Source organism: Drosophila teissieri, chromosome 3R (genome assembly GCF_016746235.2).
Source record: "Drosophila teissieri strain GT53w chromosome 3R, Prin_Dtei_1.1, whole genome shotgun sequence".
Taxonomy (NCBI): Eukaryota; Metazoa; Arthropoda; class Insecta; order Diptera; family Drosophilidae; genus Drosophila; species Drosophila teissieri.
In genome coordinates, this window is record NC_053032.1 from 8,049,682 (window position 1) to 8,075,205 (window position 25,524).

The 25,524-nt window shown below is 44.2% G+C and overlaps 3 protein-coding genes across 5 annotated transcripts; 1 reads left to right on the forward strand and 2 right to left on the reverse strand.

The window, feature by feature from the left end:
- Positions 1-2,388: 2,388 nt before the first annotated feature.
- Positions 2,389-5,070, reverse strand: LOC122621789 (nose resistant to fluoxetine protein 6). The gene is made up of 9 exons (XM_043799766.1): positions 4,785-5,070; positions 4,365-4,728; positions 4,237-4,310; positions 3,980-4,179; positions 3,808-3,920; positions 3,536-3,752; positions 3,310-3,482; positions 2,746-3,229; positions 2,389-2,685 (listed from the first exon to the last, which is right to left on the reverse strand). Exons 1-9 carry the CDS (start codon positions 5,068-5,070, stop codon positions 2,389-2,391), a joined length of 2,208 nt encoding a protein of 735 aa, XP_043655701.1.
- Positions 5,071-11,747: 6,677 nt separating this feature from the next.
- Positions 11,748-19,110, forward strand: LOC122619375 (mycosubtilin synthase subunit C). Of its 2 annotated transcripts, none has more exons than XM_043796277.1 (7): positions 11,748-12,012; positions 15,918-17,041; positions 17,107-17,274; positions 17,386-18,157; positions 18,225-18,315; positions 18,375-18,550; positions 18,613-19,110. In XM_043796277.1, the coding sequence occupies exons 2-7, from the start codon at positions 15,934-15,936 to the stop codon at positions 18,935-18,937; spliced, it is 2,640 nt and encodes an 879-aa protein (XP_043652212.1). In that variant the 5' UTR covers positions 11,748-12,012; positions 15,918-15,933; the 3' UTR covers positions 18,938-19,110. The 2 variants fall into 2 exon arrangements, with proteins under 2 accessions (XP_043652212.1, XP_043652213.1); XM_043796278.1 differs by having other exon boundaries at positions 17,410-18,157.
- A 400-nt stretch (positions 19,111-19,510) lies between these two features.
- LOC122619166 (negative elongation factor A) lies at positions 19,511-25,524 on the reverse strand. Of its 2 annotated transcripts, none has more exons than XM_043795921.1 (7): positions 25,105-25,524; positions 24,118-24,372; positions 22,666-24,057; positions 21,356-22,516; positions 20,807-21,229; positions 20,588-20,743; positions 19,511-20,344 (listed from the first exon to the last, which is right to left on the reverse strand). In XM_043795921.1, exons 1-7 carry the CDS (start codon positions 25,312-25,314, stop codon positions 20,213-20,215), a joined length of 3,729 nt encoding a protein of 1,242 aa, XP_043651856.1. In that variant the 5' UTR covers positions 25,315-25,524; the 3' UTR covers positions 19,511-20,212. The 2 variants fall into 2 exon arrangements, with proteins under 2 accessions (XP_043651856.1, XP_043651855.1); XM_043795920.1 differs by having other exon boundaries at positions 19,512-20,344; positions 21,356-22,519; positions 25,105-25,522.

Below are 25,524 nucleotides of genomic sequence, written 5' to 3' on the forward strand. Positions count from 1 at the left end.
CCGAGGTCTATGACGCAACCTGAATGAAGTGCCCGTAAGTGCCGGCGTGCAATCACAAGCAACACAGGGTGGTGCTGGTTAGACTACTATTATATATACCTTACAATTAATAATAAATGCGCCGTTCTTGGATAATTTTACCTAAGTTACGAGGTATGATAAGTGAATAAGTTGCGAATGAATGCCTTAAAATGTACAGTAAAACACAAATAACTTAAATACATATATATGTATATTAGTATAGATTAAAGCTGAAACTTTATGAGGTATTTACCAAGGGATATTGCGCTGTAGGATTTTCATTGTAGTACACCACTAACTTATGAAATTATAAGTGCACCGTAAGCCAAATTTATCGATAACGCGCACCGTTTGTTGATAATTATCGGTAAGGCCAGCACCAAGGATCCAACGAGTGGAGAAGAAACGAGCGAGTAGCGGATTGTTGACAATCAGGATTCTAGATCGGTGATTATACGTTGACGGGACAAAAACCAAAGGAGCATGTACATGAATTATTGTTTGCCCTTAGAAAGATGCAATGCCTTGTGTGCTGATCGGTAGGTACCCAATGGATACCCATCAATCTCATCGCAACAAACCAACTCAAATGAAAGGTCAGACAGTGTCAAACTTGAAATGGGCATGTACAGTATACATAAGTACATACATACATAGGAAATTTCTGAAGCTAAAGAACATATTTCCTGAAAGTAAAAGAAGCAAATGGTTTCAACTACTATCTGTTTGCAAAGAGTCACGTTATCCTTACCTTTCCTAATCCCTTTTTACACACTATCGCTAATTAAATGAGCTTACGAAGCTCTCAATTAAGGTGCTACCATAATTTAAAACTTAAAGAACAAGTTTTTTAATAGTAAGTGGCTTTAAGTACCACAACTAATCGCAGCTATTTACCAACAATAAATCACTAGTCTTATCATGTTAAAGCGATACACTTATGTTTTATTTCTTCGACCTAAAGTAGAAGTCAATAAACAAATTGGTAAATAATTTAGTTTCTTATGTGAGTAAAAGAGTCTTAGAATTTGAACTAATCGTACTAATTGCTGAATCACTGATCCTTTTTTAGATCAACACGCACTTATAAAATGTACCGATCTTGTTGATTGAGATAAACTAATAATTTTAAGGCTTGAAAGTGTTGCTTTGTCTGTTTATGACCTTCCGCACGTGCTTGTAAATGTTAATCTGACTAAAAAAGTGTTACTTTGAACATTTGGTCAAGAAAACTTTTCTATCTAATCAAATGGTCTGTCGTTTCACGAAAACAATAAACGGAATTTCCTTCTTGCTGCTGTTGAGCCGACTCAACATTAATTGGCGAAATGATCGACTGGCTTTTATCAGGGCAATAAGCAACCAAATGAGCAATCAAAATATTATTGCTTGTTTGGATTTCCCGAACCCCAGACACTTCATACTTCAGTTTTTAGAATTCAATCAGATATGCACTTGCAAGAGGCCTTTCAACTCTGGCTGCAGATAACCGAGCACTAAACCTCTTCGTCTTTATTAATTCAAGTGAAAATTGCTAATCGCAATTTATTAGTATAAATAGCTATCATTTAAGTTCAGTTAAAACCCACTCAAACGTGCCGAGGCTTCGTGAGTCACGTTCTGATCAACTGACAAGGAGTCTTCATGCTCTTAATGCGTGTTTGCAGGAAAATTGACTGTTCCTTTGCTTCATTTTATGGATTGGGTACAACAATAACTAATATCTATTTTCTGGACTTCAAATTAGGATATTATCTGTGGGGAACAGGTTAATATATCGAAGGTAGATCATTAGGTAGACTAGGTACATCAACTCACACCGATACCTTCACTTTAGTCAAATTATCTAAGTTATTTTTAGCTCCTTTTGATGGCCAGTAAACATTTTTTTTTTTTTTTTTTAATTTATTGTAAATTTTATTAATTGGAATTAAACAAGTTTACTGCTACCTATGTGGCAGCTTTACTAGGTTTTACATAAAATCCTACAGCATAGGCATAGGCAATATATACATTACTTTACAAATTAAGCTAAAAAAAATATTTATAATAATCTCGATGGGAGATCATGTGGGTAGAATCTTTTCAGCCTTCTTTTTCGCGGGGGATGGATAAGCCTTCTCGCCAGGGTGTTGGGGTGGGAACCGAGTCGCCGCATGTATCTTTCCGCATGGGTCCTCAGTACATCGCCTATCTTTGGAATATTAAGATCCCTTTCGATATCTCTGGTTCTCATGTACCAGGGGAACGGCCAGTAAACAAAACAAGCTCTTTAAATGAAAAAATATTTTTCATTGTATTTTTAATACTACGAGTACATTTAAATATAACTAATCTTCTATATTAGTTTTTATCCGTTAGATTTTCCTAAGAAGTTTCGTTTCCTTCGATAGCCTGCAGTTGAGTCTTGCTGTCTAGTGGAGGAGCTGATGCCAATGCGCCGTCACTTGCGGCTGCGATCGATTCCGGAGCCTGCTTCTCTGGGTCAACAGGTGATGGGATGATCTCTGGAGATGTCTCAGCAGCCTGCACTTTTGGCTGGGGAGCTGGTCTTCGGTTCGGCAGGATCAGACTCTCCAGTCCGCCGCAGGGGGCTTCGATCAAAATGTACATGACATAAGCGAGGAGGACCGAAAACCCAAAGTCTTGCCAGAAGCGCAGCATCTGGTAAGAAAAAGAACCACTGCAGCTGATAACTTTAAGGCATAGACAAATAAAACTTACAATATCGTAGTTTGAGAAGTAGGTGTTAACTCTCGTGCGCCCACCATTAAGGTTTTGGATCAACAAATGTCCCATGTAGACGCAGAAAGAGAGCTTCGACAGAGGCTGCCACAATGGTGATGTGAGGAAGGAGTTGGCCAATCCGCCATATCCTTGGACGCAGGCAAAGACCACCCAACTCAGACCCAAGGGCCAGGCGATCCGGGAGAGCGACACGTAGAAGGCTTCACTAAGGGTGGAAAGCGTGTTGGTCTTGCCCATGCCATAAGGATGCATCGCGAAAATGCAGGTAAATAGTAGGGCCAAGCATGTGATCCAGCCTACCCAGACAGCAGGTCGACTTAGCTTGATCGTCTTTCCACGGATCGTATGCAGGAAGTAACCGAACAGGAAGCCAACCAGCCATCCGGAAGCCCGATTGTGGGTATAGTGTTCGAGGTCCTCAGAATAATCATCTGGTCCGCCACCACCTCCACCTCCAACCCTAATTTTTTGTGTAAAGGTGGGAGAAATTGGTTATACTGAAAATCGGCTGCGAAGCCTAAGCTTTTCGCGAGTACTTACAAAGAGTAATTGTTAATCACAATAATGCTAAATAAGTAGGCAGCGAGTCCCAATAAAAGAAGCAGAACAGCTGCTGCTCCTTTCTTACCCCACTTGTACACAACAATCAACAGGATGGGCGCAATGATATACAGTTGCATATCGATGGCCAGGTACCACGTGTGAGCCAGACACTGATAGAAAGAAAAGTTATCATAGTGCACCCATGAAGCGAATGCAGACATACTTCGGAATCGGTGGCGTAGTTCTGAATGTAGAGCAGGGTCCAATACCAGTTACCTTCACACCTATCGTAGCTATCAAAGTTCCAATTGCCATACAGCGGACCGTCGCCCAAATAAGGCAGTATCTTCCAGTAGAGCAATATTGATATTGCCACGATGGGCGTCAGGCGAAGGTAGCGATGGAGGTACATCAATGGAATATTCAGCTTTCCCTTGGCCCTATAAATATGATAGACTGTGGAAAGGACGGGGATAAGTGAGGAAAGCGACTTACTTTTCCATAGAACGCAAGGCCACCATCGCAACCAGCAGTCCGCTAATGAAGAAAAATGAATCCACAGCAAAAACGCCCTCCTTAATTACGTCCATAAAAGGTGTCTTAACCCACTGAGGAATGATTAATGTAAGCAATCGAATCGCGTTAAAAAGACTTTCTCGCTACCCACAGAATACACTTCGTAAAGATTGATGTTGGGAGATGTGATGCCAATAATATAGTCGTGACCGAAGCACACCCAGATCAAGGACATTCCACGCAATCCATGCAGACACTCAATCACGTTGGGGTTGGGTTTGGTGGTGATGCGAAAAAGTGATCGTGAGTTTGCACGTGCAGAGAACACCTTTAGAATAGCAGGCAGTTTATCTACAAGTATGTTAAAGAAGTTACCAACTGATTCTGCTTAAAATGAGGTCTATTTACTTTGATCCTCACACACGAAGTAGTCGTAAAGTGTGGAAACAACCACTGCGCCTCCGAACACGGATAGAATAACGCTGTAAATTGGGATTGCAGCTTAATAAGTAAAACAAACTTAATTTAAATCTTACATTGCGGCAATGGTCCCTCCATCGTAGGCCTCACGCTCGGAAGTCTTGCAGGAGTTTTCACTGACCAAATTCTGATTTGCATTTAGTTCCAAGCCAATCAGTTGTTTCAGGACTCGTCGCAGAAGTGTGTCCATATTGGTGGCCGAGCAGGAGGAGGGAAAGCAAACCGCCGTCTGGACATTCATCATCCTGCCAGCGTTTCCCAGCAGTTGTTGCAGAGGCAGACTGGCCAGGCAATACTTTCCCAGCAGAGTCGAGCCCGACGCCACGGACTGTTCGATGTCAATGCACTCGTCGTAGTGACCCAGGTCCTTGAGATGTCCCTTCAGGATGCCAGAGGGTATGGATCCCCAGGAGTCAATCACTGAACAGAAAGTACTTAATACCTCTGTTCACAGCAGCACACTGCCTCTCACTTACTTCTGTAGGCCCAAAGGCTGCCAGTGGTCAATCCAGCGGTCAGCTGAGCAAAGTCCGCGTAGCACTGTAGATCTGAGACTGTGGGAAGTCGACCTTGGGGCACCAAGTCGTCCAAAGTTACATTTTTGTAGTGACTGAAAAACTGCTCTGACAAGTGACGAACTTTGTTCAGGCGTTGGTATTCCTGTGCATCTAGTTCGATGCCTTGATTTAGTTCCGGACCGAAGTCGAGGGCTCTGGTTACGGCCAGGCCAAAAATAAGTATTACTACTGAGACTTTCGCCATCTCTGTAGACGTTCAACTACCGAATAATTCGCATCCGGACTAAAGCAACCCTTTTTATAAGCGATGTCTGGTGCTGGTCTGCGTCTGCGATAAGGATTAGTAATATATGGACACTTTTGATTAGCCGATTTTTGTACCTGAACATGACTATGCAACATCGGAAATGGCTTCAAATATAATCAGGTATTTTATAATTTTTTGTTTTTGCATATTATGGGGGTCGAAGTGCGATTATCTTATCGATCTGCATACATTTAAAATAAACAGTAAACTTAGCATTCCAAGCGCACATTTATAATTCATGTTTTTAATACGAATATTATATAAACCAGTGATATTAGCTACATGTTGGGATATGGGGTACATAGTGGTTTCACGGCCTTGTCCTAGTCCTTGACAAATCAGATTCGAAAATCAACCATTGCCTGACATAAAAGCACTACAAACCTCTTTCTTATCAAGCAATGCCCGGTAATTTAAACACGCTAAATTGATCGCTAGATTTTAAGGTGACATTTATTGCTTTTTGATTAAGTAGGTGAGATCAGTTCGAAAAGTTCATTGGGATTTAATCCAAAGTATCCGAGCCTTTTACATAATTGGTTAATTACCATTTCATGGAATTCGATAGACTTCATCAGCAAAGGTGGCTGCAACATGTGGTGAGTTAGTGCTTTTTCTTGGCGAAATCGACGGTAGTTGGTGGCCAAATTAACCAAAAGAACATAGCCAAGTACCAATTACAAAAAGTGGAACAACTGTAGATGCATTTTGGGAGGTAAATATTTTGTTATATTATATTATATTTGGAACGTATGTATATAAGTGTCTCTGCCCATAATGCGTAATGAGTTATGAGCAAAGAATGTAGTGAATGAAGCTCATTGCGGGGAGAACGATAAACAAGTATCTAATAGTCGAGACACTAGATTTGTAATTTACATTTAAATTGATTGATTGAGATGCACAAAATGCAAATCTTGCATTTTCTTAAAATAGGGCCTCATAGTTGCCAAACTAATTCTTGATCCGTGCATTTTTTTAAGCCATCGCCTTACAATTTCTATGTGCATCGCCACATTGTGTCGCATCCTGGCTGGGAATAGTTTAATCCCTTGGTTTAGTTCCGGACCGAAAGCGCATTAGGCTCTGACCAGACCAAAGATACCTACTGAGACTTTCCATATCGGTATTACCGATTTCCAGGCCGATGTCTAACAGTTACATACATGTATATGCAATCTACAAGAGAGCTCACAATTATAAAATATTTATACCCCTTACTCGTAGAGGGTATACTAGATTCGTTGAAAAGTACGTAACAGGTAGAGGAAGCGTTTCCGACCATACTATATAAAGTAAATATATTCTTGATTAAGATTAATAGCCGAGTCCATCTGTCCGCCCGTATGAACATCGAGATCTCAGGGACTATAAAAGCTAGAACGTTGAGATTAGGCGCAGCAAAGACCCACTTTAACGCCTAAAAACCACCAAAAAATGCCACGCCCACACTTTTGGAAAATGTTTTGATAGTTTTTAATGTTTTTATTAATGATTTATGATTAACTATATTAAAGTTAATTTATTTTAATATTTTTTCTCCCAATTTCTAGAAAATGTTAAAATTCCTCGTTCGCACTTCTACTAATTGAGTAACGGGTATCCGATACTCGGAAAACTCAACTATAGCATTGTCACTTGTTTTACACTTAAATCATTTTAAAAATTTGGGTATTTCCGCATTAAATTCGTGAACCGCAGCGGGGGTAGTTGAAATTACGTTGTTATCAATGAGAAATATTACCTACGAGGTAAATTATTAAAGACGACTGCACCTTCAAAATACAAAAATTTGGATTTTAAGTTTTTTTTGACAAAAATATGTATTTTTTAAACAATTGAACTTTTTCACTTTTCCTTTGCAGTCACATTGCATTATATAAGCATTGAAGCTAGGAAATTTGATTGTTCCAACTGCTTGGGATATTTTTCAGACCAGTTTTTATATGTTTTATAGTAAAAATGATTATTTTTTTTAAATACTAAACTAACAAATATAAAACGTGGTACATATTCCTCCTCCATCACAGTAATCTGTATACTAACCATAAGCCTGAAGCTCTAATTGTTCCTAGGATTTTTATGTCAATACGGACAGACGAACGGGCAGGGCAGGAAGAACATTTTGACCACGATCATTATTATTATTATTGGGCCGGAAACGCTTTCTATGGCCTGGTGCATACTTTTCAACGAATCTAATATACCTTTGCCCCTCAAGTAACGGCGATGGAAGTATTGTAAATCACTTTCTTATCTATCGATGTCTGGTAATTCAAACACGCCTGTGCCTGTTCAATCGGTTCTCAGGTGCTTTTTATAACTTTTTGATTAAGTAGATGCAATCAGCCCGGAAAGTTGATAGCGAGTATATCTTAATAATCCAATCTTTCCAATTAGTTAATTAACACAAGTCGGGTTTTGAGTAAAACTTGATAGACTGGTGTGGCTGCAACTTGTCACCACTAATATGTACATATATGGTCAGGTCGATCAGGCATGCATCTTTAATGGTAGTGTAATGAATCTCATAATTCCCATTTAACACATTTTTATACCCGTTACTCGTAGATTGAAAATGATGTAACAGATTTCTTTTTTATAAGTATATACTTGACTAAAAATATTCTTGACTATCATCTGGTATGTCTTGGCTATTACTTTATCACTAACCGAGTCGATCTGGCCATGTCCGACCGTCTTTCTGTCTGTATGAACATCCAGATCTCGGGAACTGTAATCGTTAGAAAGTTAAGCACTATATAGATGTCTTTTTTAGAATTTGATACCCCTATCGATGAAGTCGGGAATCGCCTCGTTTAGAGATTCTGATCAAGAATATACCTATATGTATAATCACTAGGAAGCGCTTTCTGTCACCAGCCTGTCCACCTTCCTTTCGCCGAATTTAGTATGCCCTATTACTCTACGAATAACGGGTATAATTACTAAATACGAAATTTTATAGCGTAGTTGCTTTTCGCTTATGCGCAGCTAAATATATTTTACGATTTTAAATATTTTTTGCGAATTTTATTTTATTTTTAAACGGCATAGATAGAATAATGGGCCAAATAGGCTCCAAATTCAATTTAAAAAGCTTTTTTTGGGTGCGGTTAGCTTCAATTGCTTAACAAATACCAATTAAAATTGGCTATGACACAGGTAATAATCTTGGAAATATTATTGGGCTTTAAAGTTTTCAGGTGTTTTCGAGCTCATAAATAAACTTGATTACTTTTTACAATCGCCTTATTTACATTTTGCGACATTTGCAAATTAGCATCTAACATGACCAGTGGCCCGTCTCCGCCACCACGCCTATACATTAAGATCACTATCCGGTGATACGAATATATGGCTGGATCAAGTGGTTTCGGCCTGCAGCTCTAATGATAGTTTAATCGGCCGCATAATTCAATTAGAATTGGACCAGCTGTCCAGCTGATGGAAGTGCTCCACACTTCCGTAAGTGCAGGACCAGATTCTTTGCAAGTAATCGCATGGTACTCCACACGTTTGCGATTAAGATGGTTATGATTTCATACGTTTGATACGCCTGTTGACAAAAAGCGTCGTTGTCATTGTCATGTCCAACGCGACGTATGCGTAACAAAGCGGACCTAATCTGAAAAGGCCAAGTCACAGTCGCGGATCACAACAACATCAAAAGAATCGATCAGCCAAATGCGAAAGCAGTCGAATTGTTCGATTCGATAGCCGCCGGCTGTTCTTAACAGTAAATTGTCTCGCGTCGAGTTGTTTAGGGAAATACTTCTCGTGGCGAAATCAAGTTCGACTGCCTCTGTAAATGTGCACAGAAAGAAAGTTAAATTTTAAATTGAATGTATAGTTATACCCATTGCACGTAGAGCATAGAAGTATGCTAAATTCAATCTTCAGTAAGTTCAGCATGCAGATTCTAATAACTAGTGGTCACTATTTTTATTCGTAAATAGCTAAGAGGAAGAGTGTAACCGCATTTTGATGGAGCTCGAGTGTTAATAATTAAGGACATTTGGGTCTTAATCAGTGAGTACGTAAAGGAGTTATCAACGCTAATGATCCTTTAATTATCCACGTTTTTATGCATTTTTGTTTCTACTTTTTAATCGGTTAGCCTTTCGTAATTTGCGGACCAAATAAATTCTTCAGATGCAAACCAACACTCAAAAGCGATCGGGTTTCTGGGATTTTTTGCTGTGCAATACTGCGTCACAAAGTGTGCCTTAAAAAGCAAACAACGCGCGAATCGACAAAAACAAATGAGAACATTGTTGCCGACAAGCAATGCGATTCGTAGAATCGCTCAACTGACATCGCGGATGCGTCACACTTTCTTTTTGGGGAAGTCCGGATGCGGGAGATCGGTCGAATCAACTCAGGTCAGCCGACTACTAGCCGGTTCCAAAGATGCCTCCTCACGGCCGCTGACGTTTCGGTCTGGAAACGTGACTCGGGTGCGAAGTGAGCACGGCTCAGATATGAATCTTTGCATCTACCAGATACAAACGGACGCAGATGCAAATGGGAGAGCAGCGGGTTTATTTAAATGGGCTGGGACACACCTTTTTTTTGGCTTGCTTTTATGGAATTCAATTATCTTTTGGTAGTCAGTTAATTACGGGTTCTGGTAGATCCCTTTATCAGCGGCAGACGAATGACATAACACTTCGGCAGTGAATCACTTAATCACTTAAAAACTGATTTCAATCCAGCGTAGGGTTGTGGCCCAGTTCTCGTGTGAATCCTTTTTATTTCCGTTAACCAAAAAGTCCCCCAAATGCATTCATTATGCTTAGCACGCTGTGCAGTCGCTTAAAATGCAGAATGCCAAATTAGCAGAACAGTTGAACGAAGGAAGTGAGTACTTTTTATTGAACGCTTAGAATAGGAAAATCCGCGTTTTTTATGGTCAATCAACAGTGAATGCAACAAGCGTTGAAGTTGTTCAATTGCCGACAATTATTTTTATGAAAGCAACTTATTTTATTAGCGCTATTAAAGGTGTACTTGCTCGAATAAAAATAAAATTAAATTGATTACAAATCTCTTGAAATTATTAAATAAATCTTTGTAATAGTATTAATTATTATTTACAATTAAAATGATAAATCCGTTCTTTATTCTTGAACTCACACAGTAATTGCACAATTAAGCAAGCTGTCATAAATTCTTCTATTAAAATCATATTAAAATAAATGCAAATGGGACCACATTGAGTGCTAATGATGGCAATCGACAGCTCCAAATTGTTAGCCCGCATCGCAATGTGGATTTACTGACGTTGATTCTTGCACGGATCAGTCATGATTCGCTAATTAATAGTCGATTAACTGGATCCAACATTATTTGAAGCCAGGGCTTTCTTTAAGTATTCAATCAATTAACTGATTAACCTTGGCACTGCAAACAATGATCAACTTCAGACTTTCCTACAAAGTAGTTATGAAGTCCAATTGATTCCAACTGTGCACCGAGTACGACTGCATTTGTAGGCAGTAGGTATGTCTTGAGTAATGATTGCACTAAAAGTCAGGGGACAGGCGCCTCAACTGCAAATTTTCACACTGACTTCGTAATGGGAAGCACAACATGACGGCTGGCATATGTTAGAAAAAAGCAATCCCTCTCACAAACCCACTGACAGCTACAGAATCGATGTACAAATTGCAGCGACTGCGATCCTCGGTCTATTTAAAATTCCATTTCTAATGCGATTCTACTTTCGCACGATACATAGTACTAATAATAGCGAAGTAAGAGCCATGATCGCCAATACTCTTGGTCTTAAACTCGACCAATCTTAAGCAATCAGAGGCTTTAGTAGTTGGAACTCTATAAAAGCAGTTAGTTTTAGTAAGTGTCAGATCTGAATAGTACGGAAAGATTATAGGCAGTGTACTCAACATCGATATCTGAATCAGAATGCTTGCTATTTATGTACCTTTCAATACTATTGAACAAAGTGTATAATATAATATTTATTTCTATATTTACTTGGATTTACTGTATTAATAATTAAGGGTTTGGTGCTACACACTCCTACACTTCCTTTAAAATAGTTCTTAAGACCATTAACTTTAGGCTAATATCAGTAAATTAAAATTGTTTGTTATATACTTCCTAAAATCCATTCTTCTACCCGAAACAAGGACTTATTAAAACCAGCTTTCCACCTGCGCGTAACTTTCCTCAATCCGCTCTAAGCTGTGTGTCACACGAGGGATTTCCAGAGCTCTGGTGCGCAGAAAAATAATAATCAAATTGTGCGATTCGCCTGCCAATTAGTGAGTGCGGGGACGGCGGGCATTTCGTTTCATTTCCTACGTCACCGCTCGGGGGTCCGCTGAAAATGGCGACCAATCTGGCTGAAGCGGTACCAATTCTAATCTGGCGTCCACACACTGGCGCCCGCATATGGGTATGTGTGGTATGCTGCGAGCGGTAATTGCAGGGGCTGTAAGAGCAGGAACTGGTTTTTTCTGTCATTCTTCGCCACCCGACTGCGACTGCGACTGCGCAGCCGACGGCGACTGAGACAGCGGCGGATCGGTCGGATATATAAGATAGTCGGGGGCTGGGATTCTGATTAGTCTGCGAGCGCCGTTTACAAGTACATAGCACGTTGAGTTTCCCGAGTGCGTTGCAAGTTTTTTGGGTGTCCCCCGAAATCAAAGTGAAACGCTAGTGAAGTGACCAGAAACGGAAGTTTTTCAACTGGTAGACTCACTCTCATACTTGATACTTGAAAATAAAGAAGAACAATCAAATTGAAGAATAACGTGCTCAGTGTGAAACGGCCACAGATAAACATTTAAAAAAGAAAATTTAGAACCTGTTCAAAATATCAAGTGTCAGAATTTGTTGTTACCCACGGTACGTATACGTGATTATCAAGTATGTATTTAGATTCGGCAAACTCGCTTTCCCGAAATTAATGTGCAAATTAACTTCACATGCATGCTGAGGAGCAGTTAACAAAATAATTCTCGCGTAATTTAATGGCCGAAATAAGTTCCTCCGTACATTACAAACTTACTTCACATCCGACAGAAATTGCATAAAGTTCATTAATTCATTAATTACAAAAAAAAGAACATCGAAAAAATGCAATTAGTTTCAACCATAAATTAATGGATTGAACAAAGTGTTTTCACCTCGCTTCACTCGACGGAGACATTTTTGTGGGCTAAGGTTTTTGCTGTCAAAACTGCAATACAATTATGACTTAAAGGAAAAACATACTATACCTTTCTGGATTTGAAACGAATAGAATAGCACGAATAGAAGACCAGTTTTTCTATTGAAATCATTTACAGTTTGAGGAAGTTCTAAACGAGTTCTAAACACAAGAAGGAAACTGGATTCCCATAACAGCTCGTTCCTTGGGAATGCACTCCAAATGCAAAAGGCATCAAGAATTCGAGGCGGGGCGAGGTTAGAAAAGGCATTACAGGGGGTTCAGTGATTAACGAGGCTCTTAAACTCTGATTTAAGCCCTTCTTTTCTCAGAATCCCCAGTTGTTTTCTCAGCGTTTAGCACCTGATACTTTTGCCAACTACTCGGCTTTTTAGACAAGCCATCGACATACTTGTTGCCAGCATAAGTATCCCGCAAATGACATTTAATTTGTCTTGGCGCACTTAGCAAATCGCTTGTTATTAAGAGCGGCCAACACGGCGTACTTATCGACGGTAGCCAGCAGTGATGGATTTATAATTGCAATTGAGTCATTGGCCAAAGCGATCGGCTATTAATTATGTTAAGTATGTGCTAAACGAGTGTCGCATATCGTTTACAAGTGCTTTTTATGGTGCACAATTTGCATTCGACGACTTGAACTTGGCTCGTTAATGAGCACGCGAACTGATTCCCCCATTTACGTGAGACTCTTGGTCGAGATCGTTAGTTTTGCCCGTTTTCTGTTCTTGAACGCGGTTTTGCTCTTTTCCACATACAATACGAGCTTGTCATCCAATTGACTCACAATCGGAAATACTGCGGAAAACGACAGCGGCGGTGGGGAAAACACAAAAAAAAACCCACTCAGACAAAAACAGATCACACTCACCGGGACGACCCCCAAAGCCGTGCAGATGCAGTGGAGGTCCCCAGCACGGCTTAAATTAGACGCTTTTTACTCAATTAGGCAAATCAGTCACGGCAGAAAAAAGACATAATAATACATTCAATAAATGAACAGAAGTGGACTTCAGCATAGAGCACTGTAGTGTTTTGATTCGGCCGCCTCCCACGACGGTTCGACAAATTAATTAGCCACACTCTTCGGAATTGCCACCAGCGGAAACGTTTGCGATACTAGATAAGCCCCGCGACCTTAGGCAATGTTGTTGATCCGCCAAGTGCAACAGCCACCGCGCTGCCAACGGTCTTTCAACCCGGCCAATAATTATGTAAATTACAGATTACATGGCAGGCTGATAATTATGGAACGATTTTCCAAAAGCGCCAGAACCTCCACCTGAACCTCCAACTGAAAACGATCTAACGCAAATGCAACCTTGGTCGGAAAATTATAAGCAGCACTCGTCGAACTGCGGCGGTCTTAAATGCTTTTCGACCGAGCTGCTACTACTATTTAATGCTGCCTAGTTTGTTTTCGTTGTTTTAATGGCAACAGGGGCAAAAGTAATAACGTTAAAGCAGCCGCATGGATTTCACCTCATCAACAGAAGCAGCGAAGGTGAACAGAAGTCGCTGGATGCATTTAATCGATGATGTGAAATGCCAAGAACCAAAGGGGCTCAAGAATGCACTCGAGTGGCGGGACCAAAACAATGGACTTCATCAGCATTGTATGCAGATAGTATAATACGAGCTTACATATATGCTCGAGTATACATGTAGTATATATAGTGGGCAAACATAGTGCAGGTTGTGTGTGCAAATGAACAAACTAATTGGACTCACACGGCGCATACGTAATGGGCGCTTGGGAAATGATTTCAGCGTAGCCTTGAATTCGTTACGTATACGCCCCGTAAACCGTTGTAAATTACTTGGCTGCCAAAAAATGTATGCCAGTCGAGAATCAGAACCAAGCAAGTCCGAAAACCAGACCCAGAAGCCAGGCGTCGAATTTTCAGCTCTAGAGTTGCGCAATTGAAGTATAACTTGTTTCGAGCTCCCCAGCCACGATGGTTACAACAAGCTACCACCTCCGCCTCCACCTCCACCTGCACCCTTCACTTATACTTCCACTCCATTTCCTCCTCGGCTGGAGAAGAAGCGGAAGCAAATAAATAATTCATTGCCCACTGCCCCAAGAAGCTTCCTGACCACCTTGCCTTTCCCAGCGGCATCGCCTCCACACTGCTCCACGTCCCCGATCGCAGTCATTTAACGAGGCCTCAAATCTAATGAAATCAAATTTTCAAACCAAATCAGAGATTAACATTTGCTAAGGCCAGGGGTACGGCACGGGTAATTGCCGTTCTTGGGCCTCCAGACGGCAGCTTGTCCTCATGTTTTGGATTAGAGCGCTTGACATTGGAGCCGGGCAGAATCAGATACAGGTAGTAGATACTACAGTCTCGGACACCAGAAGTGGTCGGCGCAATGACATTTTAGCTGGCTTTTATGACATGCCGATGGAACTTAACGAGCATGAGCATAAGGTTGGTTGGCGCAGCTCAAAGACCTCCACCAATCTTCGCCTGCGTGCTATGCCGGCTCGTAAAATGGAACAGCGACTGGTGTCTCCGGCAATTGGCTAGCTCCACGCAATTAACAAGTTAGCATGCCGCATTCCGAGCGGTGGTTTGGGCTTTTGGCCAAGTCCAACGACTGAGGTACAACGTCTAAGCCAGGCTAACTTCTTTAACTAGGAAATCATCAACTCAAAATTCCAACATTCAATTATTAAGGCATATTATTTAGCAAAAAAAGTTGGCGATATAAACGTGGATTTTCAAAGCCGGAACACATCTCAATTTATAGTATAAGCCCACATAGATTTAGCTGACCGTAATTAGTATCGACAAACAGGTGGCTATGCTAATGCATTAAGTTGTACTTACCTAGGTGAAGGAGCTCTCTAGTCCCCTATTAAACAAACCTGTAATGAAAGTATGAGTGATAGGTTAGGGAAAAATATGGTGCTAAGCGAGTAGATAAAAATGTCGCCATAATTTAAAATTACATGGGCCCGTTGCCAAGCATTTAGTCGCAAAGTAGAAGAAATCAAGAAATCAAATTCAGAAGAAATACTAATGCTCTTAACTATTACTAAAAAGAATAAAACTTATTATAGATAATCTATATCTATATACCTATAACACAGAAATAAGAAATTCCAATTCTTCGTGTACGGATTGCAGTTTTATAAATAAAAAACATTAATAAAATCGTATTACCCTGAAACCCATAATCAACAAGTCATTAACATGGAAAATCGAATTCCAGTTTATTTGTACCTACAATATCTGCATCTTAAGCTGCAGACTGTAATTTAATTGAATAAATAAAGCTCACCAGAAGCCATCCGATTAAGGCTGGTCCAATATTCATACTCATTCATTATAATAGTTTATTGTGCGAGCGCTCCATTAACACGAAGTGTTATAAATATGCATGTATGGATGAATTTAATTGCTACCGCAAGGCAGTAAGGCATTAACCAGCATTGCAATGAAAAATGAAAGCTGGGAATGATGATGTAACTTAAAGCTTCTCCGGGTGATATGCTAATACTGCCCTGATAATTTGAGCAATTAAAGGATTAAAGGAAGTAAAGGATTTTTCTTAATTCTCCCCACAGATAATAGAACATTAAGATGGGTTCGCTGCCACAATTGTCGATCGTCAAGGGTCTGCAGCAAGACTTTGTGCCGAGAGCTCTGCACCGCATCTTCGAGGAGCAGCAGCTGCGGCACGCCGACAAGGTGGCTCTTATCTATCAGCCCAGCACTTCGGGGCAGGGAATGGCGCCCAGTCAGAGCAGCTATCGCCAGATGAACGAGCGGGCGAACCGGGCAGCCCGTCTCCTGGTGGCCGAGACCCACGGCCGCTTCCTGCAGCCGAACAGCGACGGTGACTTCATCGTGGCTGTGTGTATGCAGCCGTCGGAGGGACTGGTCACCACACTACTGGCCATCTGGAAGGCAGGCGGCGCGTACCTGCCCATCGATCCCAGCTTCCCGGCGAACCGCATCCACCACATCCTGCTGGAGGCCAAGCCCACTTTGGTGATTCGCGACGACGACATTGACGCGGGCCGTTTCCAGGGAACTCCCACACTATCCACCACCGAACTATATGCCAAATCCCTTCAGCTGGCTGGCTCAAATCTGCTCTCAGAGGAGATGCTGCGCGGTGGAAACGACCACATCGCCATCGTACTCTACACCTCGGGCAGCACGGGGGTCCCCAAGGGAGTGCGTCTGCCGCACGAGAGCATCCTCAATCGCCTCCAGTGGCAGTGGGCCACCTTTCCGTATACCGCCAACGAGGCGGTGAGCGTTTTCAAGACGGCCTTAACCTTTGTGGACTCGATCGCCGAGCTCTGGGGTCCGTTGATGTGTGGCCTGGCCATTTTAGTGGTGCCCAAGGCAGTGACCAAGGATCCCCAGCGATTGGTTGCCCTGCTGGAGCGATATAAAATCAGGCGTCTTGTGCTGGTGCCCACTCTACTGCGGTCGCTGCTCATGTATCTGAAGATGGAGGGAGGCGGAGCTGCCCAGAAACTGCTGTATAACCTGCAGATTTGGGTCTGCTCCGGAGAACCCCTATCCGTTTCCCTGGCAAGCAGCTTCTTCGACTACTTCGACGAAGGTGTACACCGGCTATACAACTTTTACGGATCCACAGAGGTATTGGGCGATGTCACCTACTTCGCGTGCGAGAGCAAGAAGCAACTAAGCTTGTACGATAATGTGCCTATAGGTGAGATTTAGCCCGGGTTCCTAATTGGCAATGTTGTGTATAATCCGTGATCTCTCATCCTAAAGGCATTCCCCTGTCCAATACTGTTGTCTATTTGCTGGATGCCGACTATCGTCCAGTGAAGAACGGCGAGATCGGAGAGATCTTTGCTTCGGGACTCAACTTGGCGGCTGGTTATGTCAACGGACGCGATCCGGAGAGGTTCTTGGAGAATCCTCTGGCTGTGGAGAAGAGTAAGTAATTCATCTTATATCTTATATACATTTTAAAATACATTCAAGGTAGTTGATTAATATTGCTGTCCTTAAATATTATTATTACTTAATACGTCCGTGCCTCTCCAGAATACGCTCGTTTGTATCGCACAGGGGACTATGGATCCCTGAAGAACGGCAGCATTATGTACGAGGGACGCACCGACTCTCAGGTGAAGATCCGTGGACATCGCGTCGATCTGTCCGAGGTGGAGAAGAACGTGGCGGAGCTGCCGCTGGTGGAGAAGGCCATTGTCCTGTGCTACCATGCTGGTCAGGTGGATCAGGTTATCCTGGCCTTCGTCAAGCTGCGCGATGATGCACCCATGGTCACCGAGATGCAGATGGAGGGGCGTCTCAAGGACAAACTGGCCGACTACATGACACCGCAGGTGGTCATCCTGGAGCATGTACCATTGCTGGTCAACGGCAAGGTGGATCGCCAGGCGCTGCTCAAGACCTATGAGACGGCCAACAACAACGAAGGCGATTCCAGCATTGTCCTGGACTTTGACTACTCGCAGGTTCCTGAGGACCTAAAGCTCACTGCTCGGGATCTCTTCGAGACAGTGGGTGGGGTGATTGGACGCTCCACCCGAGCAACACTGGCTCCGCACAGTAACTTTTACGAGCTGGGCGGCAACTCTCTGAACTCCATTTTCACGGTCACCCTGTTGCGCGAGAAGGGCTATAACATTGGCATTTCCGAGTTCATAGCGGCTAAGAATCTGGGCGAGATCATCGAGAAGATGGCAGCCAACCATGATGCAGTGCAGCTGGAGGAGGAATCCCTGAATGCTTGTCCGCATCTAAAGATGGAGGCGGTGCCGCTACGCCTGGAGCACCGTCAGGAAGTCATCGAGTGAGTACTTAGCTTGACCGAGCTTGACCTGGAAGTGGAATTACTAATCGTGTAACACCCGTTTCAGCATTATTGTTGCTAGCTTCTATAACAAGGCCGACCTGGAGCAGTGGCTCAAGCCCGGTGTTTTGAGAACCGATTACAGCGACATCCTGAACGTGAGTAACTAAAGCTTACTATTTCATGTGACTACATTTCCTTCATTTTGACTTGGCAGGATATCTGGAATGTGTTGGTGGAGCGGGACCTAAGTTTCGTGGTCTACGATACCAACACGGATCGCATCATTGGCACAGCGTTGAACTTTGATGCGCGAAACGAGCCCGAGGTGGACATCAAGTCCAAGCTGCTCATTGTCTTCGAGTTCCTGGAGTTTTGCGAGGGTCCGATCAGGTAAGATGTCAAACCTTCCACCTTCCTCCATGCGCCATCTGCTCACTCAGAATCTTTAACAGGGACAACTACCTGCCCAAGGGGCTGAACCAAATCCTGCACTCGTTTATGATGGGCACCGCCGAGAAGCTGAATCCCCGCGAGAACATCGCCTGCATGCACTTCATGGAGCATGAGGTGCTGCGGGTGGCCCGCGAGAAGCAGTTCGCCGGTATTTTTACCACCAACACCAGTCCGCTGACGCAGCAGCTGGCGGACGTCTACCACTACAAGACGCTTCTCAACTTCCAGGTGAACGAATACGTGCACTCCGACGGCAGCCGACCATTCGGCGATGCACCGGACGAGCAACGCGCCATCGTCCACTGGAAGGAGGTGGGCAAGTAGGACGACCCGGTGGGCGCGTCACCAAACCAGATCTGCAGCGAATTTATCCCGCACCACGTATTATATTTAACTAGCTTAGCCTACCACCTAGTATTAGCCCTAGACTAGTGTAACTTAGCGAGAAGTTTCGTAAGTTTGTGTTGACTAGTTGTAAGCCTTTGATTTCAAGACAATTAAATACACAACAATTAATAATTAACTACAAAGTGGTTTGATTGCACTGGCGCTCTCTTGACCGTGGGCAAGGCACTTTCCAAAATTCCAACACAGCGTGATTTCAAATCGCAGATTATTCAGAAAGAATGCACAATCTTATACATACATTGTACAAGAAAAGCTATTTTCCCAGTGGATATTGGTAGTACAGGCACTGCTCTTACAGGCAATTCCAAACCCAATCACATACCAAGCCAATAGGTATTTGAAATTCCAGTTGGGCACAGACCACTTGATAATCGAATTGATCAATTTATCGAGTGTTTGAATATCTGAATAGACGTTTGCATGACCCACATTTTCCGCACTCAAATATAACAGCGAAGGTTTTAACATTTAAGCCATAAATACATATGCTAGTTTTATTGTTTGTCTATTACACAATTCAAGATTTAAGTTAATTTTGCTGTGGTTGCTGCGACTCATACATACATATATATCTATAACTATATATTTTCATTGGATTTCTAATGAATACGAGCGCCGATCAGCGTCTCTAAATTTTATGCTGCTTGGTAAGATAATTACAACTTTTTACTCGACAGCAATTACATAAGCTAGGTATATATATGCAGATTTAAAATGCATGAGTGTGGGCATGTGTTGTGTGTGCCTATGTGATCCGTCCAAACGCTCACTTCTGGCTCATCCGCCTTTCCAACTGCTCTCCAGTGAAGCGTTCAGCCAGAGGTGATTATGCCTGTGTGCTTGGATGAATGGGTGTTTTTATGGATGTATGAAGGGGCTTGTTTACTAAATGTTTAAGCGCTAGCCTTTACTACATACTAAACAACTGTACAGCTAATTTACCTTAATTATAAAATAGTTTCATTATATCCAGCATTTCTAAGGGCGTTTTGCTGACTGCGGGAGGGTGGGGGAAGGAGAGAGGGAATTTATAATAGCCTAATTGGGGGCGGCAACGAAACAGCCCGTGCAGAACGGATGACAAATCAAAATCTATACTCCACAATCCATATACGCACAATCCATATCCAGCTTCAGCCTGGCTGTCCGTGCTCACTTGGTGCTGCGAACTATGCGTATGACCCTTGTGGACTATGAGGCGGCACTCTGGTCCTGTAGCCTGTAGTTTTGGAATGTCTTCCACTCACCGGTGTTGTAGTCCAGCCGGATGTGTGACTCAACCAGGCACAGCGCCGTGTTGCCGTTGTCCTGTTGTACTTTTTCCTGTAACAATTAAACATATATGTTCTTAGTGCAATCTAAGACAACTAAAATCCCATAAACAAAAAAGAAATTTAAAAATAATATGTAGAGCTTGTGGTAAATAAAGTTACCTATACATTTTGTCAACTAAAACTAATAATATTCTATATTCGACAAAGCATTAGCAGAACCACAAACAAACTTTTATGCATATTTCTGTCTTTTTTTTTAAAGGAGCTTTAAGTGAGTCCCAAATATCCTTACCTCTGTTTCGCCCAACTTAATGACCAGCACATTTTCGTTATTTGGGCGCGGATTTTCCCGCAGACCCGCCATAAATCCAAGGATCAGGGCTTTGTCGGGTCGTGAGACGCGATTTGCCTTGCGGAACATTTCGTGCGCCTTGTGTACGTGTTCGTTCTAAAAGAAAAGAAGCCACAGGTTTGAAATATAATTTTAATGAAATATGTAAATGTATCTTACCGATAGAGAGAGTCCACGTCGCTGTGGAGCCTGCTGCGATTGCTGTTGCGTAGCTTGCTGTGGTTGCTGCTGCTGAGCTTGCACCTGTACCTGCACGGTGCGCGCGATCCCCGCATTCGGATTTCCCTGCTGTCCCTGGCCACCGCTAGTGGTGGAGGTGACCAATCGCTGCTGCAGAGTCGGAGCCGGCTTGTGTTGGACGAGAATTTGTTGCTGCTGCTGGCGCGGCTGCTGTTGCGACGCCGCCGCCGCCGTGTTCGATTGGGTAATAATCGTGCGCTGCGTGCTGCCCGGCGCCGCCTGCACCTGCACCAGCTGCGGCTGCTGGCCCGGCCGTTGTATTAGCGTCAGGCCCTGCGGCAGCGTGGTCAAGCCTCCGCCCACGTTGGTCATCACGGGCCGAATGATGGTCTGCTGTTGGGACTGATAGACATAAGTGTGGTTAGTTTTTACAAATTACAATATTGTGCCCATGTGGAAAAAGGATTCACAATATCTATAGCAAAGAATGTTTAAAAAACCTTTGCGAAACCTAATTTTGATACTTACATTGCCAATGACGTTAGTGGGTTGCTGTTGCTGCACTATTACGTGCTGACCACCAAGCGAGCTGGTTGGTATGAGAGTGGGCAGGATCTGCTTTCCAGGCTGTTGCTGCTGCAACTGCATACCGGTCGAGGGTGTTGTCTTCACCAGACTCGGCGGCCCAGCTGTGGTGGTCATCAGCGTGGTGCCTCCGAGTCCCTGCATGTTGTTCACATTGCTGATGGGTATTTGCTGATACATGTCGCCGCCAATGTTGCGCAGTATAACGCCCTTCTGGGTGAGTATGATAGTCTTGTTCTTCCCGGACGTAGGGGATACGTTCAGAGCAGATACGCCACTAGTGCCAACTGCTGATGTTGGTTGCATAAGAACCTGAGACAACTTGGGCTGCTGCGTAGCTGTCGTATTGGCCACGATCGTGTGCTGTGGATGCGGTTGTTGCTGCTGCAACTGGGCCTGCATATGCTGCTGCTGAGCGGCTTGGGAGGCTGGTTGGATGGTCACTGGTCGATTGGGTAGTTGCACGTTTTGAATGTTCAGGGTTGTCTGCCCGGGGGAAACTACTGCCGCCGAAGTGGCCACCAATGGCGGAGGATTCGACGACACCACAGCGGTTGCCTGTTGTGGCTGCGCTTGACGCAGAGGCGTCATCACCACGCTGGAAGTGCCCGAGGTCTTTAGCAAAATCTTGGTGGGCGTCTGACCGCTTGCGCCGGGTGTGGACGCTTGGTAAAGCGTCGTGGTCTGCGGCATAGGACGACTGTGTGAGAACGAGGTAAGCGTTGGCAACATGGGCTGTTGCTGTTGTTGCTGCTGCTGAATCTGTTGCGGTTGCTGCTGGGGTGTGGCTAGAATGTACTGCGTCTGTTGCTGCTGCGGGTGCTGTGGTAACTGTGTCTGCTGTTGGGTCTGCTGCTGGATTTGCTGGTGTAACAATTGCTGCTGCGACTGTTGCTGTTGCTGCTGTTGGGAAGCGGCTGCTGCACTGGAGGTTCCAGCCTGTTGTTGGGCTCGCTTCGCCGGCTGTATAATAGTCTGCGATATTATCACTGGTCCGCTGTTGGTGGCCGTCTTCAGCTGGCTCAGTGGCATCGTCTTTATGGCTTGCGACGGTATCGTCGTGGTAGTGGTGGCGGCGGTACTGCTACTAGGCAAAGCCAAAGCCTTCTGAAACCAGATAAGTAAGTAAATTAGCAAAGAGAGACTAAGCTTTATTATGGCACGCGATAGAACGTCAAATATTAATCCAGGAAATTTAAAGAAATCCCTAACTAGAGGTTCGTCAGTAAAGCTACGTGTAATTTTATTCTTACCGCTCTTTGAGCGCTGGGCGAGGACGCCAAGATCACGGGTGTAGAGCTGTTAATCAAAAGCGGGGGATGCGTCTGCTGTGGCGTCTGCTGAACCTGCACCGTTTGCGGCTGCTGAGACTGAGTCTGGCTGCCACTGGAGGTTGCAGCTGCTGCAGCTGCCGCTTTCGCCTTGGTAGAGGTTATCTTCACCGAGATGTTGTTGGGCAGATTGGCCAACGGATTGGCCGCCTGACGCAGTTGCTGTGGGGTGAGGAGTGTAGTCGTAGTGCCCGCACTCGTCGAAGGGGAGACGCCGGTGGCTCGTAGCATTGGCTTGATGTCCAGCTTCTCCATCTTGATGGTGGTATTGCCTACGGTGGTAGTAGTTGTTCCTGCACTCGTGGTTGCCCCGTTGTTCTGTCGCTTTTGCGGCGAACTGCGAATAAGCAGGTGCGGGGTGCGCTGTACCAAACTAGGCGGCTGTTGCTGGATAATGACGCGTTGGGTAGACGGTGAAGTCTCGATCTTTTCCAGCTTGATGCTGGCGGGTACTATGATCTCCTCGCTCTTGATCTCTATTTCTTGTTTGATTCGTTTTGGGGTGTGATTGAAGCTATTGTTGTTGTTGTTCAGTTTTGCTGTGGATTTCGGTGTTCGCGGCGTCTTCAGCTTGGTTTCTACTGGTGGTTTTCCCGGTTGACCATCTGCGACGGACGTTGAAGAGGCCAGGGCAAAGTCCAGGGTGGCTGTGGCGTACTCCGGCGTCTCGATGTCGCATTCCATATTCGCTTTGCCAGACATCTCGTCGTCTTGCGGCTCTTCCAGGCTTCCAGCGCTCTGGTTGAGTAGCTGCGGTTCCATTTTGATTTCGAAGCTGTTGTTAGCTGACGTGGGCGTGACAGGTGTTTCGCCCCCACTGGCCGTCGCCGCGTCCGTTGGCGAGCTGTCACCAGCATTGTTTGCTGCTGCTGTGGCCGCCGCAGCTGCCGCTGCCGCCGCCTGTTGCTGTTTCTGCTCCTGCTTCTTCTGCTGCTCCTCCAGTTGCTGCTCGCGCTTACGCTTCTTAGCTGCCGCATAGCCCAAAGGCTGTTCGGTGAATTCGATCAGTTTTATGCCGCCGTCTTTGCGTCCAGCAGGCGTGCGACTGAGATTGGGACGCTGGGCGGCATTTCCCGGCACGGTGGCCGATCGGAATCCGGTGGTGGGCATGCGCGAGGGAATTCCTTTCAGCGGGGTAGTGTCTGTCATTTTACGGGGCATGCCTCGCGATCGCAGCGGAATTGTGGGCGCCGAAGCCTTCTTCAGCGAGGACTGCGCATCGGCGGACTTGTGTAACAATTCGGTGCGCAATTGGGCGCTCTTCGGCTTGCGCTTTAGCGTAAAATGCTTGACGGGAGCGGGCTGCTGGCCCACCTGAATTCAGCAAGAGGATTAGTTCAGATCAGGTAGGATGTAGGAAGTTTCTATACCCACCACTGAGATCAGTGCGTTCTTGTTTAGGTACTGGCACTCCAGGGGCAGCATGCCCAGGTCCGAATGCTTGGTGACCAACTTGCGCAGGTCGTTGACCATGTCTATAAAGATGGGACGCGTGTCCTCGTAATCGGAGATCTCTGTGTTCAGCGAGCTGGTCGCCGGAAAGGTCTTCATCGTTTCCGCCAGCATGGAAACCCATAGCTCTGAATCCAGGCCGGCCACCTCGATCACCTCCTCGAGTTCCGCCTTCCACTGAAAATTGCATTCAAATTAACAATGGATTCAAATTAACAATTGGATTAGACAGATAAATTTGACATGCCGATGCTCTAGAACACTTCCAGGTAATTTATACAATAACTATACAAGTTCTAGTGAAAGGTTTCAGTCGATCGATCACCGCACGTTTCAAATGAAATTAAAAAAAAATCGCATAAGATGCATACATAATTAATAAAGAAAACGTTTGTATTTATTTTTAGTTAGTTGCTAACTTGATCTGCAAGCTCAACAAATAAGTCGATGGAGATTAAACTGCGATCACAAACGCCAGATAAAACTCCAAATGCTCTCTGGGAAGGGTACCACAAACAAATGAATCCGCGGCCGCCCACAACAGCCCACTTACACATAAACACACCGAGGCACACGGGAGAGAAATACACGCACAAGTGTCAAAGAGAGAGAAATGTGTACACAAAAGTAGAAGTGGCGGGAAACGTTGCTAATATTTATTTTCACCAACCATCTAAGTCACCAGTGGCCGAAACTGTTACAAGCCAAGAAATGTGCTTTAGGGTCTTTCAGGTAATGGGATTTATGAGATTTTCCGAGTATTTACAAATTGTTCGCACTTTTTGTTTCAACAACGGCAAGTGTACTCCGTGTACATACGTGTGCGCGCGTGTCGTAGTATGCGTGCGTGTGCACTGGTGTACTTTTTCCATACACCAACGCCATTTCAATTCATGGGATTTCATTTACCTCCTCCACCAGACGGCGCGGGATGTGAAGGAAGCTGAGCAGGAGCTTCAGCTTGACCTGCGTTTGCAGATCGGGAAAGCACTCCTTGATGTTGCGCAGCACCTCCTTGTTCAGCTGCGAGCAGATGGAGCCGTTTATCCACGAGTCGTTCGAGGTGCCCAGTTTATTATGCAGCCACAGTGATGTGTCGCTGTCCCTTACGTTCGCCATTTTTACGAATTACGCCTGTCCGCACGCGGGGCACACACTGCAATTTATGCCAAACGATGACCCGCCCTGTTGCACGGCACTGTTTGATGGCGTTTTTCACTTTCTGCCGCGCTGCACGTCAACAAAACACACAGAAAATCCTTCGAAAAAATTGTAATAGGAAGCGCACGCACACATCAAACGCACGAAAAAAGTGTTGCCACATGTCAA

What these genes read in the sequence shown, in the direction of transcription:
- LOC122621789 (XM_043799766.1), bottom strand. Translation starts at nt 5,070, where the DNA reads ATGGCGAAAGTCTCAGTAGTAATACTTATTTTTGGCCTGGCCGTAACC. An exon ending in ATCTTTACGAAGTGTATTCT is followed by an intron (nt 3,921 to 3,979) that starts GTGGGTAGCGAG and finishes ATCATTCCTCAG; the next exon opens with TGGGTTAAGACACCTTTTAT. An exon ending in ACTACGCCACCGATTCCGAA is followed by an intron (nt 3,483 to 3,535) that starts GTATGTCTGCAT and finishes TCTTTCTATCAG; the next exon opens with TGTCTGGCTCACACGTGGTA.
- LOC122619166 (XM_043795920.1), bottom strand. Translation starts at nt 25,314, where the DNA reads ATGGCGAACGTAAGGGACAGCGACACATCACTGTGGCTGCATAATAAA. An exon ending in CGCCCAGCGCTCAAAGAGCG is followed by an intron (nt 22,520 to 22,665) that starts GTAAGAATAAAA and finishes ATCTGGTTTCAG; the next exon opens with AAGGCTTTGGCTTTGCCTAG. An exon ending in GACGTGGACTCTCTCTATCG is followed by an intron (nt 20,744 to 20,806) that starts GTAAGATACATT and finishes CTTTTCTTTTAG; the next exon opens with AACGAACACGTACACAAGGC.
- LOC122619375 (XM_043796277.1), top strand. Translation starts at nt 15,934, where the DNA reads ATGGGTTCGCTGCCACAATTGTCGATCGTCAAGGGTCTGCAGCAAGAC. An exon ending in TCCTCTGGCTGTGGAGAAGA is followed by an intron (nt 17,275 to 17,385) that starts GTAAGTAATTCA and finishes GTGCCTCTCCAG; the next exon opens with AATACGCTCGTTTGTATCGC. An exon ending in ATTACAGCGACATCCTGAAC is followed by an intron (nt 18,316 to 18,374) that starts GTGAGTAACTAA and finishes TTGACTTGGCAG; the next exon opens with GATATCTGGAATGTGTTGGT.